This window comes from Danio aesculapii, chromosome 2 (genome assembly GCF_903798145.1).
Source record: "Danio aesculapii chromosome 2, fDanAes4.1, whole genome shotgun sequence".
NCBI lineage: Eukaryota > Metazoa > Chordata > Actinopteri > Cypriniformes > Danionidae > Danio > Danio aesculapii.
In genome coordinates, this window is record NC_079436.1 from 36,179,197 (window position 1) to 36,199,100 (window position 19,904).

At 36.0% G+C, this 19,904-nt stretch overlaps 3 gene segments (V, D, J or C); all 3 read right to left on the reverse strand.

Annotated features, from left to right (window-relative positions):
• Window positions 1-1,245: 1,245 nt before the first annotated feature.
• Window positions 1,246-2,625, reverse strand: LOC130238150 (T-cell receptor alpha chain V region CTL-F3-like). The segment is given in 3 exon segments: window positions 1,246-1,296; window positions 2,171-2,472; window positions 2,577-2,625. Coding segments are annotated over 3 exon segments (402 nt in total).
• A 972-nt stretch (window positions 2,626-3,597) lies between these two features.
• Window positions 3,598-9,066, reverse strand: LOC130238158 (T cell receptor alpha variable 12-2-like). The segment is given in 3 exon segments: window positions 3,598-3,645; window positions 8,634-8,935; window positions 9,027-9,066. Coding segments are annotated over 3 exon segments (390 nt in total).
• Window positions 9,067-19,029: 9,963 nt separating this feature from the next.
• LOC130238164 (T cell receptor alpha variable 18-like) lies at window positions 19,030-19,461 on the reverse strand. The segment is given in 2 exon segments: window positions 19,030-19,346; window positions 19,422-19,461. Coding segments are annotated over 2 exon segments (357 nt in total).
• Between the last annotated feature and the right edge of the window lie 443 nt (window positions 19,462-19,904).

Genomic DNA, 19,904 nt, shown 5'->3' on the forward strand with positions numbered 1-19,904 from the left:
AAAGATAAAAATAAATAAATACACCGCTTGATGTATTTTCACCACTATACCTGCTGCTACAGTGAGAATCGGTATAAAGCACGTGTTTATGTTGAAGTTCAGCTCAGTTCTTCGTTGAGAGTCTCTGAGCTGTAACTGGACATTTTTTGAGAAATGAGGACGTCACCAATGTCTTCATATTTCACCTCCTTTTTGTAATATCTCTGTCATACCAATGTCATTATACAAATTTGTGTCCTGATATGTCACAAAAACATGTACACACACACACACACACACACACACACACACACACACACACGCACGCACACACACACACTTCCTAATTTTTAAAGGTGTGTCTTAAATTCTGTTTAAATTTTGCTGCAATTTCATTTCAGTCCTCAAGAATGTAATAGCAGTGTGTGCTTGTGAATGTTTGAACACACTGCCAACCTCTGGCAAACATTTTTCTGCACTTAATATTATATGTGAGAATCAGCGGAGATTTCTTATTTGTTACCTTTGACAGTTTTCTGCATTGCAGGATCTTTAATTTGATTTGTAAACTAAAGCACAGTATTGTGGAGATTTATTGTACTTCACCTGAATTTACCTAAAGATTCACTCACATTAGAATGTTAATATGTTTTTGATTTTGATTCTTTTACCAACAGATTTTACTCTAGGTAGCTGATTTATTCATTATTTTATATTATATCACTGTAGTTTGTAGTTACAGCTTTTGTTCTCTATTTCCCTACTGTATCTGATTGTATCAGGTTTTTGTCTAGAGCTGTTGTGTTTCCTGTGACTGTGGGCCTCAGAGCGCAGTAATACACAGCAGAGTCTGATACTGCAGCAGAGGAGATCTTCAAATCTGCTTGGTTTCTTTCCTTTTTCTCAACTTTAACAGAGAATCTTGGGTCTACTTTTGATATTTCAGCTTTTTTTGAACTGCCAAAAATGAGTACAAGAAATTCAGGTTTTGATCCTCCATACTGACGGTACCAGTAGATATAATCTGCAGCTCCAGGAGAATGACTGCAGAATATTGTACCATCTAAACCTTCCTCATAAACAACATCTGTGATGTTTGGCTTGATGTCATTTCCAAGAACAGCTGCTAAAAAATTAAAACATTTGTTGAATTACATTTACTTTTTAGTTAGATTAATTAAACATTGATTATCAAAAAGTAATAATGAACTAAATAAACAGACATACCAGCTGAGGCACAGAAGAGAATAAGTGAATACAGCAGATTCATTGTTGAAGTGTTGAACTTTGAGAAGAGTCAGACTGAATGGTTTTAATCTGTTGTCAAACACCATTAGATCATGTCAGATCTGTCAACACTGAGTTCCTCCTCTCTCACACACTATAACTTCTGTTCTGTTATTAATTGCTGTAGTTCATGAATGTGAACACTGCCATCTTGTGGCACTTTACATCTACCCATACACAATGTGCTACATATCAATTAACGTTTAAACTATGAGATGTTTTCTTGTATTATTATTATAGATTATTTGCAGTTTTGCTCCTGCAGATTTGGATCCACTGAGATCATTAGAGATGGACATTGTCAGCTACAGTATATTTGCTGCTGAGTGCTTCTAGTATGTGAGGAAAATATCCCACAACACCACCAGCAGTCTCTGAACCATTGATACAAGCTGTTGTTTACTCATGTTTTAACTCCTTAAAGAAGAACAAATAGATCATTAAATGTTTATTTTGAGTGTATATTATTGTTATTTCCCTTTTCTGGTCTTTCACGTCTTTATATACAACCATAGTGAATTCACAAATCATATTTACATGGCATTGACAATAGACTAATATGAACAAACACATGTACAAAATCAAATGTATTTTTGATAACTGTATAGTTGTAAGTAGGGAAAGTTCAAAATAACTGACTGAAACCAAAATGAAGCAGGAGAATTAATGAAGAGTAAAGATTTAGTAAAACTGTCTAAAACTAACACTAGAAATCAGTTTGCATAGCTAAATTTTTATTAAGAGTGATATTAGCCTCAGTCATGAGTTTTCAGTGCTGTCTCAGATGAAAGATTTAATGGTTTATTTCATGTTGGGTTCTTCTCTATTTCAGTGTTTGTGAATCTGTGTATGAAAGTTGAAGCCTCATCAGTTTTTGTGTGTGTGTTGAGTGTGTTTGAGTCACTGTGGGCTGCAGAGCACAGTAATACACAGCAGAGTCTGACACTCGCAGATCCTGGATTGTCAGAGGAACTGATGTTTTGCTGAGAGTTGCGTTGAATCGCTCTTTAAATTCATCCTCACTATTTCCAGTTGTAGAGAATTTATTGAGCATGTGTTTGGGGGCTCCGTTGACTTTCTGCTGGTACCAGAATAGAGTCGGGCCGGTAAAAGAAGTCTGATATGTGCAGTCGATGGTTACAGTATCACCTTCAAAAGCAGATTGAGTCTTTGTGTGCTGATCAACTTTATCCTGAGAATCACATCCTGAAATAGAATTACAAATAAATGTATAAATATTCACATTACACACATAAATAACTTTCATTTCAAAAATATATATTAAATCTAAGTCATTTTGATAGTTTTACCTTTGATATACAGAATTATGACCACAATGCCACTTGTCCAGAAAGCCATTATAAGAAGCTGAAATCCTCTAAAAGTGTTGAAGAATCTGCAGAGATGTTGTGCTCCTCTTCCTCTTTCTGCATCTGTTGAAGCAGCAGTTAATTCATATCACTTGCTCTGCTGCTGGGAGGAGCCTGAGCTGCACTCCAACTCAATATACACTGGTGTTGTGTGTGTATAAACAGCAGAATATGACTTGATGTTCTGTATGTTTTCTATTACACTTTGTTCTGGAATACTGGATTCTGACTGATCAGATGTGGCATTCAGTCTGTTAATTATTATATTCAGTCATTCTGCTTATTGTCATCACTGAAACTGGTACTACTTCAGGTCCTCAATATCTCAGTTATTGATCGCCTATAGTACAGTTGTTCATCGTTTTGCTAATCTAGTTGTTCTGTATGTTGTTGTAGACTTTTTTCCTTAGCAGAAGATTTAAGATTATGAAAATGAGCTCCCTAAACTCACATTTTACCTGTAAAATCAGTTTCATATTGATATGTGGCTGACCGTGACAGTATATTGAACTTAACATGGTAGGTTGAGAGAACTATGAAAAAGTTGATGTCATACAGTGAAGTTTACTGTAGTGTGTAAATCTGGTGAATCTTGTGTAATAGAGCTTAATTAATGTGTAACTGTTTACTATAATAGAGCAGAAATCACTGACAACATAAATCAGGAGCTGAAATGAGACATTTCCACCGTTACAAGGTGCTGTAATTACATTTTCATGAGATGTTTTATTCTTTGAGGATTAAGACAAATAAATAGCAATTTTTTTTATTTGAATTTGAAACAGTGACATTCAATGTTCCCTCTAATTTTTCATGTATCTGGGCATACACACAAGCTCCCTGAGCAAACTGAGGACTACTGTGAGCAACATCAGATATGCACGCTTTATTTTTAAATAAGTAATTTGGTCCACTTAAAAAAAAAAAGAGACAAAAGTCTGAAAAATGGGATGTGTAGATGTTATACTGTATTTGAGAGTCCTGCTTTGGCCTGGCTGAGGGTCCTGTTCTGGAAGATATGAGACATATACACCTTTCAGACATAACATTTTGCTCACATTAAAACATTCACATTTTGCACAATGATTTGTGCTGTAGCTTTTGATACAGTGCAAATTCCTGTAACACTTTGTCTGTAAAATATCTAATTACACAGTTTTTCTTGGCATTTCTACTACCCATAAATGACCTAATAGTAACAACATTTAATGATTAATATCCATAAAGACAAAATCTTAATAACCGTCACTAGAATATGCACAAATCTGACTTAAATTTGACCTTATTTTTCACGTCTGTCCTTCTCACTTCTCCAATGGTTGTACACTTTGTCCAGGTTGATTCGTCTGCTTCTTGCTTTGATTTTATGCGCATCAGCTGGTCCAAATGTGTCACTTCAAGACGATTTCAAGACGATCTCATTGATTGAGTTCACAAATTCAATGGCATAGTTTTTGCTTCGCCAGCTTTCTGGTATACTCACATACTTTGCCATGTGATCGTGGATTTGTTGAACTGACAGCATTGATGCATTCATTTTGATGGCAAGTAAAATATTGTCAATGAGAACTTTAACTTGTTCAGGGTCCGATTTTGTTTTGTGTGACAGCTCGTTCCTTTTCTCTCGGTCTTTTGCGCTCTCCCGCAATAATGTACTAATCCCCTGTCCCATCTTGAGTCTTCGTACAGTTTCGACAGCTTTTAAATGACTTTTATGCTGAACGTGACGCTTGAGATAGTCCAGCTTCCATTCAATCCACATTTTTCCCTCTGAAAACTCACTTGCTATTTTGGCATCGCTGCATGTTTTGCAGAGTAGACCTTTCTCACTTGAAAAAGAAAAATCTCACCCAATTTCACCGCTTTTTCTTCAATTTGCACATACTCCGACAACCATTCCACTTTATAAGAACTGCATTTCTTTTTTACTGTTACTTGGTGAGTGGATGTGTCGCTGCCTGTTCGTTTCGCCATGATGCGGGGTTTGTATTAGCATCTATTAACCTGCTAGCTAACCTGCACGGCGCATATAGGCGGGGCCCAGACGCAAGCACCGTCAATGCCATGATTGGCTTTGTACCGTAAGCGAACTGTATCGTAACATTGGCTAGACACCTGTCACTCACTGAGTGAGAAACAAAAAAAAAAACAATATTATTGGGCGAATTAATTAGATTAGATTAAGTCTAATATTAGATATTAATTAATACGTTATGTTGATGTTGTTTATGCGCTGGATAGATTTTCTTGTGCGCTGAGAATTTGCGGGCAGTGCGCGATTGCGCACGCGCGCAGCTTAGAGGGAACATTGGTGACATTGTAAATGTTTCTTGAAATAGATAACAGAGAAGCGCTCTCCCTTTCCCCACTCCTGATTTTAAAAGAAACCATTTAATAAAGAGGGGGAACACAAATGAATGCAGAGAATGCTTGTGGTTTTGTATTTGCTGAAAAGAGTTTTATATTTAAGCAGATGAGAAATAGAATAGAAATGCTAATTTAAATATTATGCAAAACTATGTAAATGAAGTTTAGTTGTATTATTTTATTCATCTTTTTAGTCATACAGGATGTCAGCATACACATACTGTAGTTTTGATGTAGTGTGCTGACTTTATATCACATTATATAATTACATTCAATTTTTTTAATTTAACAAAAGTAAAATATTTTATAGTTTCTGAATGAAATAAATTATAAATGAAGTTGTGTATTTGTGCACTGAAATATCCCCATTTAACATTAATTCCTGAAAATAGTGTTTTATATTAGACCCAGTTGAACCTCTCACAGGTGTGACCACAGATTTTATTATATTCAGGGCTGGTTTGATTGAGGTTTTGTTTGTGGTTTTGACAAAGTTCAAAGAGAAAAGAGCTTCAGGTTTTGTTTGACATGTTTCATGTTTTGTATCACTGGGCTCTCTAGAGCACAATAATAGAGAGCTGAATCTGACAGACGCACATCAGTAATAGTGAGTTCAGTGGATGAACGTGATGTAGTCGGCTCAAACCAATTATCAGAAGTGTATTGAGAACTATATGAACGTGCACCTTAGTATAATAAATACTGAGGTCCTCCATTGAGATACTGTCTGAACTAGTAAAGATAAACATATTTACTATTTGTACGATAAGAGCAGCTCAACTTGACAGGTTCTGTTTCTTCAGATGTTTTCTCTTTCCCTTTATTGGGCTCAATGCTGTCTCCACACACCAAACCTGTCAACAAAAGCACAAATATGTTGTTTATGATGTTTTGCTTTTTTAATGCAAGGTTGACAAATCAATATCACAAACCTATAAAGCACTTGCAAAGGTAAATCAGTTACAGAATTATTTAATTAATAAACAGTCTTCTTTGTTTACAATTGATAAAACTGTATTGTACCCGTGGCCGGGGTGAGAATCAGTATAAAGCGTGTGTTCATATTGAAGATCAGCTCAATTCTCTGTTGAGACTCTCAGTCTCTGAGCTGTAAGTCAACACACACACACACACACACACACACACACACACACACACACACACACACACACACACACACACACACACACACACACACACACAGATTCAGATGTGTTTGAATATTTATTTAGAGCAAGTAAATGCTCTGGTTTTGCTCCTGGATACTGACGATACCACTGGAGAGAGTCAACAGTGCCAGTGGTGCTGTAATTACAAGACAGGGTCAAATTTTCACCCTCAGCTACATGTTTGTCTGAAGACAGGGGATGTATTTTATCTGCAATTGCAATTCCTGTGGGAAAAAAAGTCTCAATCACAGTTTTTTTCAATTGTTTTGCCACAAATTTCAGAACCCTGATGTCAATTTTCAAAACTCTAAACAGTCACTACTTCTAACAGATTCTCCAGTGTTTAAAACTCTGCATGCTGCGTTCATTTCCTTTAAGAAGTCCTACATTTGCAGGATCATTGGTTCACATGATCCTTTTATCATACAAATACTACAGGAACAGAACTTTAGATCACCAGCACACAAGATGCACATCGTTTCAATAAACAATCTTTAACGATCATTAAATATTGCTGTTTAAAATTTATGATACAGGTTTCATTGTGGTTTATACATAAGTGTAGAGGGAACAGTACAGACAGTGGATACACTGAACTAGTTTTATTCATTCCATCATAATGTAGGTTTACTGTAATTTCTTTCTCACTGCACGTCCTCAAATAGAAAGCTGATATATGGCATGATATATGGCAACATATGCAAGTTACAATTGGATTCCACATACTGTATATAAAATATTATAATAGTCAATAATTTGTCAAAATAGTGCAAAAATCACTGTTTACATTTTTTTCAACCATATCATATATATATATATATATATATATATATATATATATATATATATATATATATATATATATATATATATATACAGTATATATGTGTGTGTGTGTTCATATACAGACATATGGACACCTATACAAATTATAGGTAATATATTTGTAGGGGTAACATATATAACATAATAGATAATATATTTACATATATGTAGATATTTGTAATTCTAATAGTTAAAAAAATGGCAATATTTTGACATGTATGACATATTTTATATTTGTAAAATTCATATGAACTATTATGTCACATATATAATTTGCATACTGTATATTTCTATATATCAGATTTCTATTTTGTGGATTTGGGCACAGGTTCTCCTCTACATCACAGGGGTGTTTTCATTACTCAAAGCTCTTGGAAAGATCCTTCTGTCAATGTGAATCCAGGCCTGACATTGGTCTGCTGTGATTGGGCTTTCTTACATACAGTACAGTAATCTCAAATATAAAAACATTCATATTCATATCAAAAATAAAATCATAAATTTGCAAAACCTCAAATATATTTTAAGCTGTTTTAGTTGTTTATTTCAAATATTAAACATGGATTGACTGAATATCTCTTACCCATGTAAAGCTGTATTATAATGCAGATGAAGAGAAACATGTTGTCTTCATAGAGTCAGTGATGCAGAAACAGTGTTTGACTGAACTCTTTCACTCTCAGCAGTGTGAATAAACTCCACCCACTGCTCCACTCATTTCATTTTATAACAACAGAGAGAAAACACTTTGTGTATTGATGTGTATTGATCACTGGTGCTGTAAGTGCAGTGAAGCTTAATAACTGAATCTTGAGTTACTTCACTGTCAGGAGATATAAAAACCAAAGAAATTCTTTCTGAGCCAGGTGAACATTGATGTACATCAGGCAATATTGGTGTGAAGTTTACCAGCACAAAACAAACAACAGATTACCCATATGGCAATGGGTTGGGGTGGACCCAAACTCAGCTTTATTTTATAATCGTCAGGCGGGCAAAGGTCAAAACAGGTGCAAACCGGAGCGTACAGGTAATCCAGAGAGTAGTTGAAATAAACAGGCAAATGGTCCGGACAGGAAGCTAAACAACATGAACAATAAACAAAGCAAGGGTCAAAAACATGGCTAGACAAGGCAAGAATAACACTTAGCAATGCTCACTTACAGGATACAAGGCTCAGCCCAGAAGTGAGTGTGTGTGGTGTGTATCAAGTTTATGTATCAAGTTTATGTCATTAGTATATCATTCAGCTCTGCGTGTGTCCAGATTAGTGTGAGCTATGGCAGGAGTTATTTGGTGCAATGACTTTTGGGAGTAGCAAGTCGGCTGAATGTGAATGTTCTCCAGCAGCTTGTAAGGGCAACACTGCTGGTGATCTAAACACATATTCAGATAAAAAAATCATAAACCATCATCATAAATTGGGCTGTCCAGTGGTCTGCTTCTGAAAATAAATGTATCATGATTTTATACAATTATTATGAAGTGCTCTTACAGACGAAAGTCTCAGCGAACATTTTGTGTGTTTTCTCCTGAATATTTGTTGAGAGTTGTTCAGCATGTGATCACATTTGTGTATTACAGACTCAATACTGTGCTTTAAGTTTTTGTTCAGTGTCTGTGTGTTTCCTGTGACTGTGGGCTGCAGAGCACAGTAATACACAGCAGATTCTGATACCGCAGCAGAGGAGAGCAGCAGATCCACACGCTTCAGTGCTTTTACAGCGGTTGAAAACAGACGAAGATCAAGCTTAGAGCTGTTTGAATATTCATTTAGAGAAAGTAAATGCTCTGGTTTTGCTCCAGAATACTGGCGATACCACTGTAGAGAGTCAACAGTGCCAGTACTGGTGCTGTAATTACAAGACAGAGTCACATTTTGACCTTCAGTCACACGTTTATCTGAAGACAGGGGATGTATTTCATCTGCAGAAGTTCCTATGAAAAGGAAAGAGTCACAATTAATGAAGAAAAAAAATGCAGATCTGCAAAGTTGCGAATTTATTTACTATGTGTATTTAATACTTACTTATGATGAGCTGTATTATAATGCAGATGAAGAGAAACATGTTGTCTTCATAGAGTCAGTGATGCAGAAACAGTGTTTGACTGAACTCTTTCACTCTCAGCAGTGTGAATAAACTCCACCCACTGCTCCACTCATTTCATTTTATAACAACAGAGAGAAAACACTTTGTGTATTGATGTGTATTGGTCACTTGTGCTGTAAGTGCAGTGAAGCTCAATAACTGAATATTAAGCCTGATCTCACGTGAAAACGTAAGTATTTTACGTTTTGTCAGTTTAGTGGCTAATTCGTACGAATTTGTACGAGTTCAGTCGTGCGAAATTGTACGATTTTAAAAAGGAGGCGTGGCACCTAACCCCACCCCTAAACCCAACCGCCATTGGGGGATGAGCAAATTGTACTAAATTGTACGAATTAGATCGTACAAATTCGTACGAATTAGCCACTAAATCAAAAAGTTACAAACTGCCGTGAGATTGTGTTGGAATATTGAGTACTTCACTAGCAGGAGATATTGATATAGATACAATATTAATTATTCACATTTAATCTTTAGGTTATTTATTGAGAATGCAGACATTAAAAGAACATTTCAGATCCAGATCAGCATTGTTCATGTATGAAAGTGAAAATCTAAAAGACGTCACATCAAACAATAGACCAAAGCTAGACTTCTTTTCAATTAGACAGGAATGAATGACTACACGTGTGAATTCTGTCTGTTTGATGACTAGACTATTTGTGGACTATTGTTAGACGTCTATTAGATTCTCACTGACAGCCCAAATCTAGCCTTGTTTTAGCAAAGATGTCTTTGTTTGGACGTCTTTTAAAGAGAAAATAGCTTGGTGGGTAAAAGTGACCTTTTTACATACAGCAGCGTTGACCAGGGGTCTCATTTATAAAACTTTGGGTAGAAACCTTAATGTAAGTATACATACAGCAGAATACATTATTTTATTTATTTATTTATGACTATGGCTCATATGATGATTTAAAGTTGTTTAATTAAGTCAATATTTAAGTTAAAGACGTTTACTTTGTTTACTTAAACCTGCACTCATTCAACTGTTGAGTTGTTTTTATAGATCACAAGCTATTGATCTCTTTCTACTGACCTTTATTATTTATTGTATAATGAAAAGCAATTAAAACATATGAAAAATGGTATCAAAGAGAATATGATATTTAAGCACATTCTCAATCCCTTTTTACAGACCTGATTTAAAGAAAACTAATTGATCAACACTGCTCAGAGGCTCACAGTGTTTTTGTGTGAGTGTTGAGTGTGTTTAAGTCTCTGTGGGCCTCAGAGCACAGTAATACACAGCAGAGTCTGACACTCGCAGATCCTGGATCAGCAGAGGAACTGTTCTTAATGTTGAATTCAGTTTTGCTGAAAATCTCTTGTTAAACTCAGGCTCAATAGTTCCTTCACTAAATGGAGCTTTATTCAGGATGAGTGTTGGTGATCTGTTTGGCAGCTGTTTGTACCAGAAGAGATAAATATTTGTGTCTGAAGCTGTAGTAGTGTAATTACACATTAAATTGACTTGATCTCCTTCATTTTCAGTCATTTCTCCTGAAGGCTGTTGAACTTTGTCTTGCCCCCTGCACACTGCAAATAAATATTCAACTATTAATGTTGACACATATAAAGTAACTCACAGATAAACAAATAAGAGATTGTAAATGATGATCTTTCTTACCAAAGTCCTGTGCTGTGAAGAAAAGAATAATAATCACCAGTGTTGACATTGCTGAGATCTGTCTTTACTGTAGCTCACTGTTTCATCTCTGCTGCTGTTTTCTTGATATATCAAGTCTTCATGTTGGTCTCTGCTTCAGACTGTTTATTGCACTTTTGAGGGATGCTGCCCTCCTGTGGTACATTTCTATAGTTCATTTGGAACAGACCAACATTAAAAATCGTTCGATATGGAAACACAAACACACACACACACACACACACACACACACACACTGTAAGTTTCAGGAAAGACGACCACATTTAAATACCCAATTGAAATAATGAATTATTGTACAGTGTGTAATGGAACATGATGTGTTGCTGAAACTGGATGATTGAATCAGTTTCAGTATTTCACATGTTTGGTTTTCACATTTTTTTCAATTCAATATTACAGCACCAAACACAGTTACTTTTCATCATGCAAAAATAATAAAGGTCAGTAGAGGGAGCTCAGTTAAGTATCGTTTAGTTGAAATGGTGCTGAGATCTCAAACTTTTTATTTTGTTTAAATATTAGCAATAGGGATGGGTGTTGTTAAGGTTTTAATGGTATTACTACTCTTATCGATACTACTTATCGGTTCGGTACTTTAACGTTTAAAAAAAAACAAAAAAAAAAAACAAATTGAACGGAATTAGCACCACTTTTTATTTATATACTATTGTAATGCAAAATAACATAAAACCATTAATTGTAAAACAAGTACATCTGTTTTCTTGTAGAAGAATGTACAATGGGTTAAAGGAACACAGTTGGAGCATGTTAGGCTGCAAATGACTGTTTTTAACCATTCTTCAACATATCAATCAACAGACTTTTCTGGCAGAACTGGGACCTTTCTTGGCTCCCTGCAGTTGAAATTACCCTCTTTGAGTTGCAAAATGCAGTTAAATGATCAGCTGTGGCTAATGTTTATGATTTATTCATTCATTTTCTTTTCGGCTTAGTCCCCTTATTAATCTGGGGTCGCCACAGCGGAATGAACTGCCAACTTATCCAGCAAATGTTTCAATTGGTACTCTGTATCGGCTGCACAAATCCTGATCAGAGCATCTCTATTTAAGATTTATTTAGGCTTCTGCAGAAAAAAATACTGTTTTCAATGTAACTGAATGTGTGTGTTAAACTATTAGTGTCATACTGATCTATTCATGACTGATAGCATACTTATCTGAGGATGTGGATGATGTAACATTAGTATCTAGGCAGTTGAAAACTCTGCATTTGTCTTCTGTTAATGCACTTTTGAAAGATGTTTAGCCAGATTGCTTGTGTTTTCTGCTTTTACAAGAAAACAACTTGTTGCAACGAGCATTATCGGTGTCCACTCGGGTGAAATATAACTATACAGACTGTTTGGTTCTCTTCACCATCGTCATTCTATCAGTCTTTGACGCCACCCTCATGTAACGCTGACTTGCGTTATGGTACTAGCCATCATTTGTGGGGTATCCGAGTTAACAGTAGCAGTTATATGGTTTTAGCATCTTTCACAGAGTAAATACAGAGATTTAGGAAAAGATTCAAAATAATTGTGTTTCTGCTTAACATGTTCTTTATATGATGTTTTTATTCTATATTATATAAAAAACAAGAAGAGACACAGATCTTTCAGCCATTGCACATGTTTATTTACAGGCAGGATTGTGCAGTGGGTAAAGGGTGAGTGGGATATTATGGGGAGGGACGATGATCAGCATCAGCACCATCTGTTGTTGTGGTTGTGTTTGTTGATCCACAGGTGCTTCAGTTTAGGATCATTTCTGTAACGCTGGTGCAGCAGCTCTCTTTCTCTTCTCTCCCTCTCCTTCTGGAGATTCCTCTCCACCTTTTCCTTCACCTTCTCCTCTGCCCAGGTGAACAGATTCATCTGCACTTTTCTTTTGTTCTTTGGCTGCTTCAGGACTTTCCCACTGAGCTTGCTCTCAGCACCATCAGCAGGAGACACGCAGAACAGAGAGGAGATATCATGTTCAGCCTCAGAGTCTCCAGCTTCACTGAGGTCCTCAAACTCAAACACTTCACTCGTCCATGATTCCTCATCCAGCACCTCCTCCTCCTCCTCCTCCTCTTCCCAGGCAATCATCTGTCTTTGGCATCTTTCAGGCTCGAGGAAGGTCTGTATGGTCTCCCCAAACTCGCTTTCCTCATCCTCAGTATCAGAAAACATGAGCTCTGAAGCAGATACAGACCAGGCAGAACCTGAAGACTGAGACTGCAGTGAGCTGAGAGAACACACTGATCTCAGAGGAGCACATGCACGAGGAGGAGGAATAGGACACACTGTGGAGAACAGTTCATCTGGTGCAGGAACAGGACATGGAGGAACAGCCAGCAGTTTGGGAGGGTCCACATAAAAAGGGCACCCAGGCAGGACAAACTCTTGCTCAGGTCCTTCAACAGCACACATTTGTGGTCTTTTCACTGGCGACAGGGGCTTGAAGCGAGCAGCTGGAAGGATGAAGTCTCCAGAGCCACTGGGAAGCTTTGGTAGTTTTCCCTTGATGGGCTTTAAGACAGAGGGTCTGGCAGGAGTCTGCAGGGCTTTGACCTCTCTTTTAGCCGTCTTGCGGCGTTTCTTCCTGCACTTGTTGGGATTAGCAGTGAAGTTGCAGACCTCGCTCTCTGAACATTTATTTACTGCCGCCAGTTCTTGAGCTGCACATTGCTGTGTCTCCCTTCGATGCCAGAAAGGGATAAAACAGTCAAACAGCTTTTTAAATGCACTGCTGAACAACGCCATCCTGAACACTGAAGGCCGAAAATGAATTCGTCAGTAAGTCACAGAATAGCTCTCAATCACTCGACCACTCAAACACCAACAACAGTTTAGAATCAGAACTGCAGTTTCTGTATTCCAGAACAGAATTCTGTTTATGACATCACACATTCTGCTGAGCCCCTCTGAGTGACACTGCTGAACTATGACAGACTATAGCATATGATATATATATGATTAATATGATATATTGAATAATAATAATATGATAATAATATATTATAAGAATAAAATGGTATATTGAATAATATGTTATATTATTTATATTTTATTTAATCATTATACTATTATATTATATTATTTTTTTTTTTTTTACTACTACAATTTACTGTGTGTTTTTATTAAATATGTATGTTACATTTTTTATGTAAACTTTATAAAGGCTTTGGCAATACATTTATAACATTTGTCATGCCCATAAAGCTATTATTAATTTGAATTGACTATAGAATACACAAGACATGTTACTCGTATCTTTTTGATTAGGAAATATGTAACTGTCAATATGGTGCATAAAGCCCCGCCTACTAGTACAAGAGCCAATCATTGATCACTATATGGTGAAAAAAGCCAGCCTTCTAGTACGGGAACCAATCATCGATCACTATAGCCTGACAATACTCTGGGGGAGGGGTTTGGACCAGACGTGAGTTTCTGCAGATTTTGTGTGATTTGTATGTTTAGAAATGAAACTAAAGACACAGTTGTTGTTTAATTTTATTGGTGATTCCTAATATGAAATTCAATCTCAAGCTTGGCAAGCAATTTTGGAGAATTTGATGTTTCCCCATTCAAACAGAATGCCTGAGCTTACTGTCCGAGAGGTGTTTCAAAGATGGCCGCCGAGTGAAATGGCTTTCCTTAAAGGGACTTTGACTATAAGAAGCAGCAAATGCTCACGTTCATAGCAGTGGTGTAACTGAAATAAGTTTCCAAACACTCCTTCTGCCCCTTTTTACTTCACTGACAAAACTACACAGTTCATCAATAACCATTAACAAGAACAAGGTAAGACAAAAACCTGTTGTGAACAATCCAACATTCTGAAATATGTGGTCTTAACACTTTGTCCTTCGTTTAAAAAAAAAAATCATTTAATATTATACATTTTTTAAATCATTCGACTATTTATTGACTTCTCACTCATTTATTTTCATGAATCAAAATTTCCACTAGGTCATGCAAAAACTTTGGGATTCTGTGCTGGACATTGTTATTAAAGTTACAAAAATTAGTTTCCACAAAGATCCTGTATTGTTATTATTGAATGATAACTCTCAATTTCCCTTAAATGCAAAGGTCTGTACTTTTGGTTAGCTGCTTCAACAGCTACAAAGAAAATGTTGGTACAGAGGTGGAAACCTCCTCATGATCTCTCAGTTAAGCACTGGTTACATTCACTATTGTAAATACTGTATCTGGAACTGTCATCAGCACGGATCAACCATGCGAAACTGGACATTCTTACGATATAGAAAATCTATATATGCGGCGTCAAAGAAATCTTGGTCACTTAACCCTCATCTGATACTACGAATGTCAAATTTAAATGTAGTTTATCTAATAGCTTGGTCTAAACTACAGTTATTCTGTGTTTCCTGATGTGCTTATAACAGGGTGGGGGGATATATATGGTGTAATATCTGTTAAAAGTATTTTGTTATCTGATTGTAAAAATTGTATATTCCCATTTTTGGAAATAAAAACTGAATTACAGAAAAAAAAAAAAATTCCACAAGGTACAAAAATATAATGTAGAAGTCCATCTATTAGCCCAGTGACGAAACTAACAGCATGGTTGAAGTTGAATGCATGTAAGCCTTTTCTAGTTCTTCTGAAAAGAATTTTGTTGTTTATTAGAATTTATTTATATTCGTTTTTTAGCTTTGAATTTAATCTGACTCTAATTTTAAGTGGTTATAAAATTTAGACTGATTGATTCTAATTGTAGGAATGGATCACATTCATCATTTATGACTTAATTTAGAGTTTTGATCTATATCTGTTCCCACTCTCTTCAGTCTTTAGAATCAAAAGTCGAATTTGAAGGCAGCCCAGACTCCACTTAATCTACTGGATATAAAAAGATTTCAGGAGAATTCAGAATGAATCAAAACTTAATATTTTATTTGTCTGGTAAAATTGTATTATGCTAATAATAATAAAACATAATAAAACAATCAGAAAGCCAATTCAGAGATGAGACTGTAAAAATATAACATCCATTACTCAAAGATAAATCAAAGAGTTAGAGATGCATATCTGACCAGAGGAGTACGTTGCAGCATAAGTCTCAAGATCCCAATGATATTTGTGCACATTTCCTTTAAATACAACTCAGAACAAAGAACCATAAATTAAAGATAATAAAAGCTTCACCGAGACCTGTCTGCTTATATGTTAACCTAAAAGCAAATCAATTCCTGGAGCAAAAAGTTCATAATTGACAGACAATTTCACACTTCAGTAGGACTTTTAGACCATTTACCAATCACACAGAGACATTTAAAGGGCACCTATGGTAAAAAATCTACTTTTCAAGCTGTTTGGACAGACATATGTGCATGTATGGTGTATAGACCGTCATATTGGGGTGATTTAAGCACACCCAGTGCTTTTTTTTCAGTTTAACAACATAAAAAACAGTGGACCAATTCGAGCGGTTTTCAGATCGACCGCTACCTGACGTAGGAGTGCGGTCCCCCCACCCACCAATATTGATTGACAGGCGCGTCATCATATCCTCAGTTTGTTGATTCACGTCTGCCATTTTCAGCGTGAGTGGAAGCGATATCACTAAAGGAACACCCTAGCTCTATTTTTAGATGCAAGGCTCATTGGGCTAAACACAAGATCAATATTCTCCACATTATTGCTCTAATCGGAATTATTGGTTGTATCTTTAGGTAGGTTTGCAAACATGTGTACTTCTCATTGAGTCTACCTTATACTTCAGCCGTTTGCATTTCTCGCGATCACAGAAGCTCCTTGTGATCTTAACTAGGTGCTGCTGTACCTGACGATGTGCCATGCGTTTTAGAATTCTAAACATAGGTTTCTATCAGGGTACACACAACGGCGCGACGATTCGGGACACTTCATGTTTCTGCCGCGCCACAGAGAATGTCTGGTGTGCCGTGTCGCGGCTTCGAGCCGCGCATCCGGTGCCTCAGTCAAAGTTAATTCAGTGTGCGTGGTTATTAGTCTCGGTGTACAAGCTCGGTACTTGAAACTAGCACACAGTTGGCTGTAAAACTATACAAAGACACAAATGATTTTGTACTCTCTGCTTGGTCTGTGTCTGAGTCGTACATGTACGACTGAATGCTGATCCTCTCACTCTTGCTCCTTCTCTCAGTCTGCCCAAACACAGAGTGGGTGAGCTCATGGCTCCGCCCCCTTGTTAAGTTGGGCGGGAAGCCGAAACTAATCTACATGTGAAGAAACACACCCCTAAATCAGCGAACTGTGGACACGGCCCCAACATGACACTTTTTACACATTATATTAATAAAAAAATCTGAATTGTGTTTTGAACTGAACCTAAACTGGCACACTCAGAAGAACCATAATATTAATATTAAATCATAAAAAAGAGGTAAACTATGGGCCCTTTAAAATGATACCGAACATGCAAGTTAAAGTTATAGATTCACATCTCTATTAAGATGCTGTCTGTACCAGTAAAGCCAAACATAACTGCTGCTTGTATCATATGAGCAGCTGAGGGTCACAGTCTCCTCTTCCTTTACAGTAAGAGCTTCTTTTTTTGGCCTAATCTGGTCTGCAGTCATCACACCTGAAACAAAGAAATATTATTTTTCACTGTTTTACACAAAATGACCTCAACATACCTCATTAACCCCACTGTGATGAATCAAGAGTGCTATTGTACCTGGAGTCAGAATTAAAATGAGCATCAGTTGTTTCTCCATGTCCACAGGTCAGATCAGGTGTGTGTATAGATGTTCTCTGAGCTCTAGATCTGTGTTACTGTGAGTCTCTGCAACTTCAGTCAACACATTGACTGAACGTCCTCCTTTTTGTGTGACAAAACTGTTAATAATCCTCCTGTTTCCGCTCTGCCATCAATCCGAGAAAAGAATTTGCGCGTCCAGATCTGATGCAGAAGACAAAATGTGCTTGCATGCAATTATTTACATAACTGATATGCGTTACTTTTGAGTAGTCAACATCAATATGATAAGGTGCTTTACCATATAACGTGATATAAATTGAACAATTTTTTTTATGTGTAATTATGATGATACGATTATGTTAGTGCTCTCAGTGCTTTGCAGGTCATTTTTTCTTTCACTATTTTCTATTCAGCTCTAAAATACTTCCTGCTATCATTCAGGTCATTCATGAAACACCACAAGAGGTGTTGGCCAAAAATGTTGATTGAACTCATTTCTCTTTGTGTGGTGAATTGCCATGGATGTACATTCATTAAAAAATGCATTGGCTTGTAAAATGACAAAATGACAATTTCATCTGAGCAAAATTGACAAATTGCCTGAGTAAAAATGTACTTTTAAAAAAGTATATAATTTTACTTTTAAAAAGTTTCATTAGTTTTTACGCATAAATTGGTCTGTTTGTTAGCATAAATGAGTACACCCCTCACTGATCTCTCTTTTAAATTAATATTTTCTGTAATGCTTTACAATAATATATTTGTGTGTAAATATTAGATTAGTCAGCACCAAAGAAAAAAATTAACTAATCTAACAAAAAAAAAAATCTCTCCAAAAATGTTTACACCCAATTTGGTATTTTGGGGAAAACATTGAATAAAATTTTTATAAACTGGAAAAATCTAAAGAAACACAAAAAATCTGAAATCTTAGTTAAAATGTTGAAGTTTGCCATTTTTTATTTTTGAGATAACTCATTTGAATTAAAATGTATTCTCTTTATGTTCCTAAAGATGTTAGGTGACCAAAATCAAGCAGCTGTAAATACATCTTCATATCTTTTATATTTTATCTTTTAAACTTTTCTCCTTGTATTTTCATGGCCCTGTGGTTAATTTCTAAAGCAAAATACATAAATAAAAAGTCAGTGTGGCTTCATGAGTAAATTGTTAAAAATTTACAGATTTTCAGTGACTAGCACCCAATGTAAACATATACATTAGACGTTCACATACAAATTTTCACATAAAACTTTTCACATATAAAGTCTGCTGAAACCATGTATTTTGTATTCAAATAATTGTGAAGATTGTGTTGACTTATATCCTAAAAACCATGATGATTAACTGACATTAATTTTAACGTACTCTGTAAGTACATCTTCTGTTGAACTTATTAAAATATGTGGATAAAATGTCTTACCACAGTCACACAGGTGCTTCCACCTTATTTATTAGCTTCTGTGTATGACAGATTGTGGTTGTGTTGTGGTTCTACTTCAAAGAGATTTATTAAATTAAGTTTTTGTACGGCTTCTCATATACTTTGTATCACTGGGCTCCAACTCTCAGAGCACAATAATAGAGAGCTGAATCTGACAGAGTTACACCAGTTATAGTGAGTTCAGTGGTGGTTTCTGATGTTGTAGACCGAATGCGAGGATCATCAGGAGTCGCCACACCACTCCATGATCGAGCATCTTTCCATATTAAATATTGAAGTTCTTTGTTAATATATTGTCTGTACCAGTAAAGGCTAACATATCTGCTGCTTGTATCATACGAACAGCTGAATGTAGCAGTCTCTCCCTCTTTACTGATGACATTTTCACCCTTATTTGGTCCAATCTGATCTGCATTCGTCACACCTGCAAACATGAACATGACAATATACTTACATCTGAAACTTTTCTGCTGGTTAATTATGTTAGAGATCTGTTTACCTGAAATCATGAGTAAAAGCAGAAGCAAGTGTGTGTTCATGTTGATGAAGTCAGATCAGTTGTGTTGATTCTCTCTGGTTTGTGATGATTGTGATGCTCTGAGTTTCTGTCACTCAGGAACTTCCTGCCATCTGTTAATAAAAAAGAAAACAGCAATATAATATATAAATAAAGCCACATATTTGAAGAGTATCACTAATCGAGCTTACAGAGCACAATTGATACTATCGATAAATCAATGAGTCAAATTTATTGTTGTTGTTGTATAGACAATAAATGAAGGAGGTCGAGAAGCAGATCCATAAATATGATATCTGTTATTTGTACAAAGTAAATAAAAAGGGAGGAGCGTATAATGTCCCAATAAACCTTGATAATATTAATATGTAGTGCATATCGCCCTCTTATGGTTGCAAAAATGTATTAAAAAAGTTTGAATGATGGTTAATCTTTAAAAGTGTCTCCTTAAGAACAATCTGCATT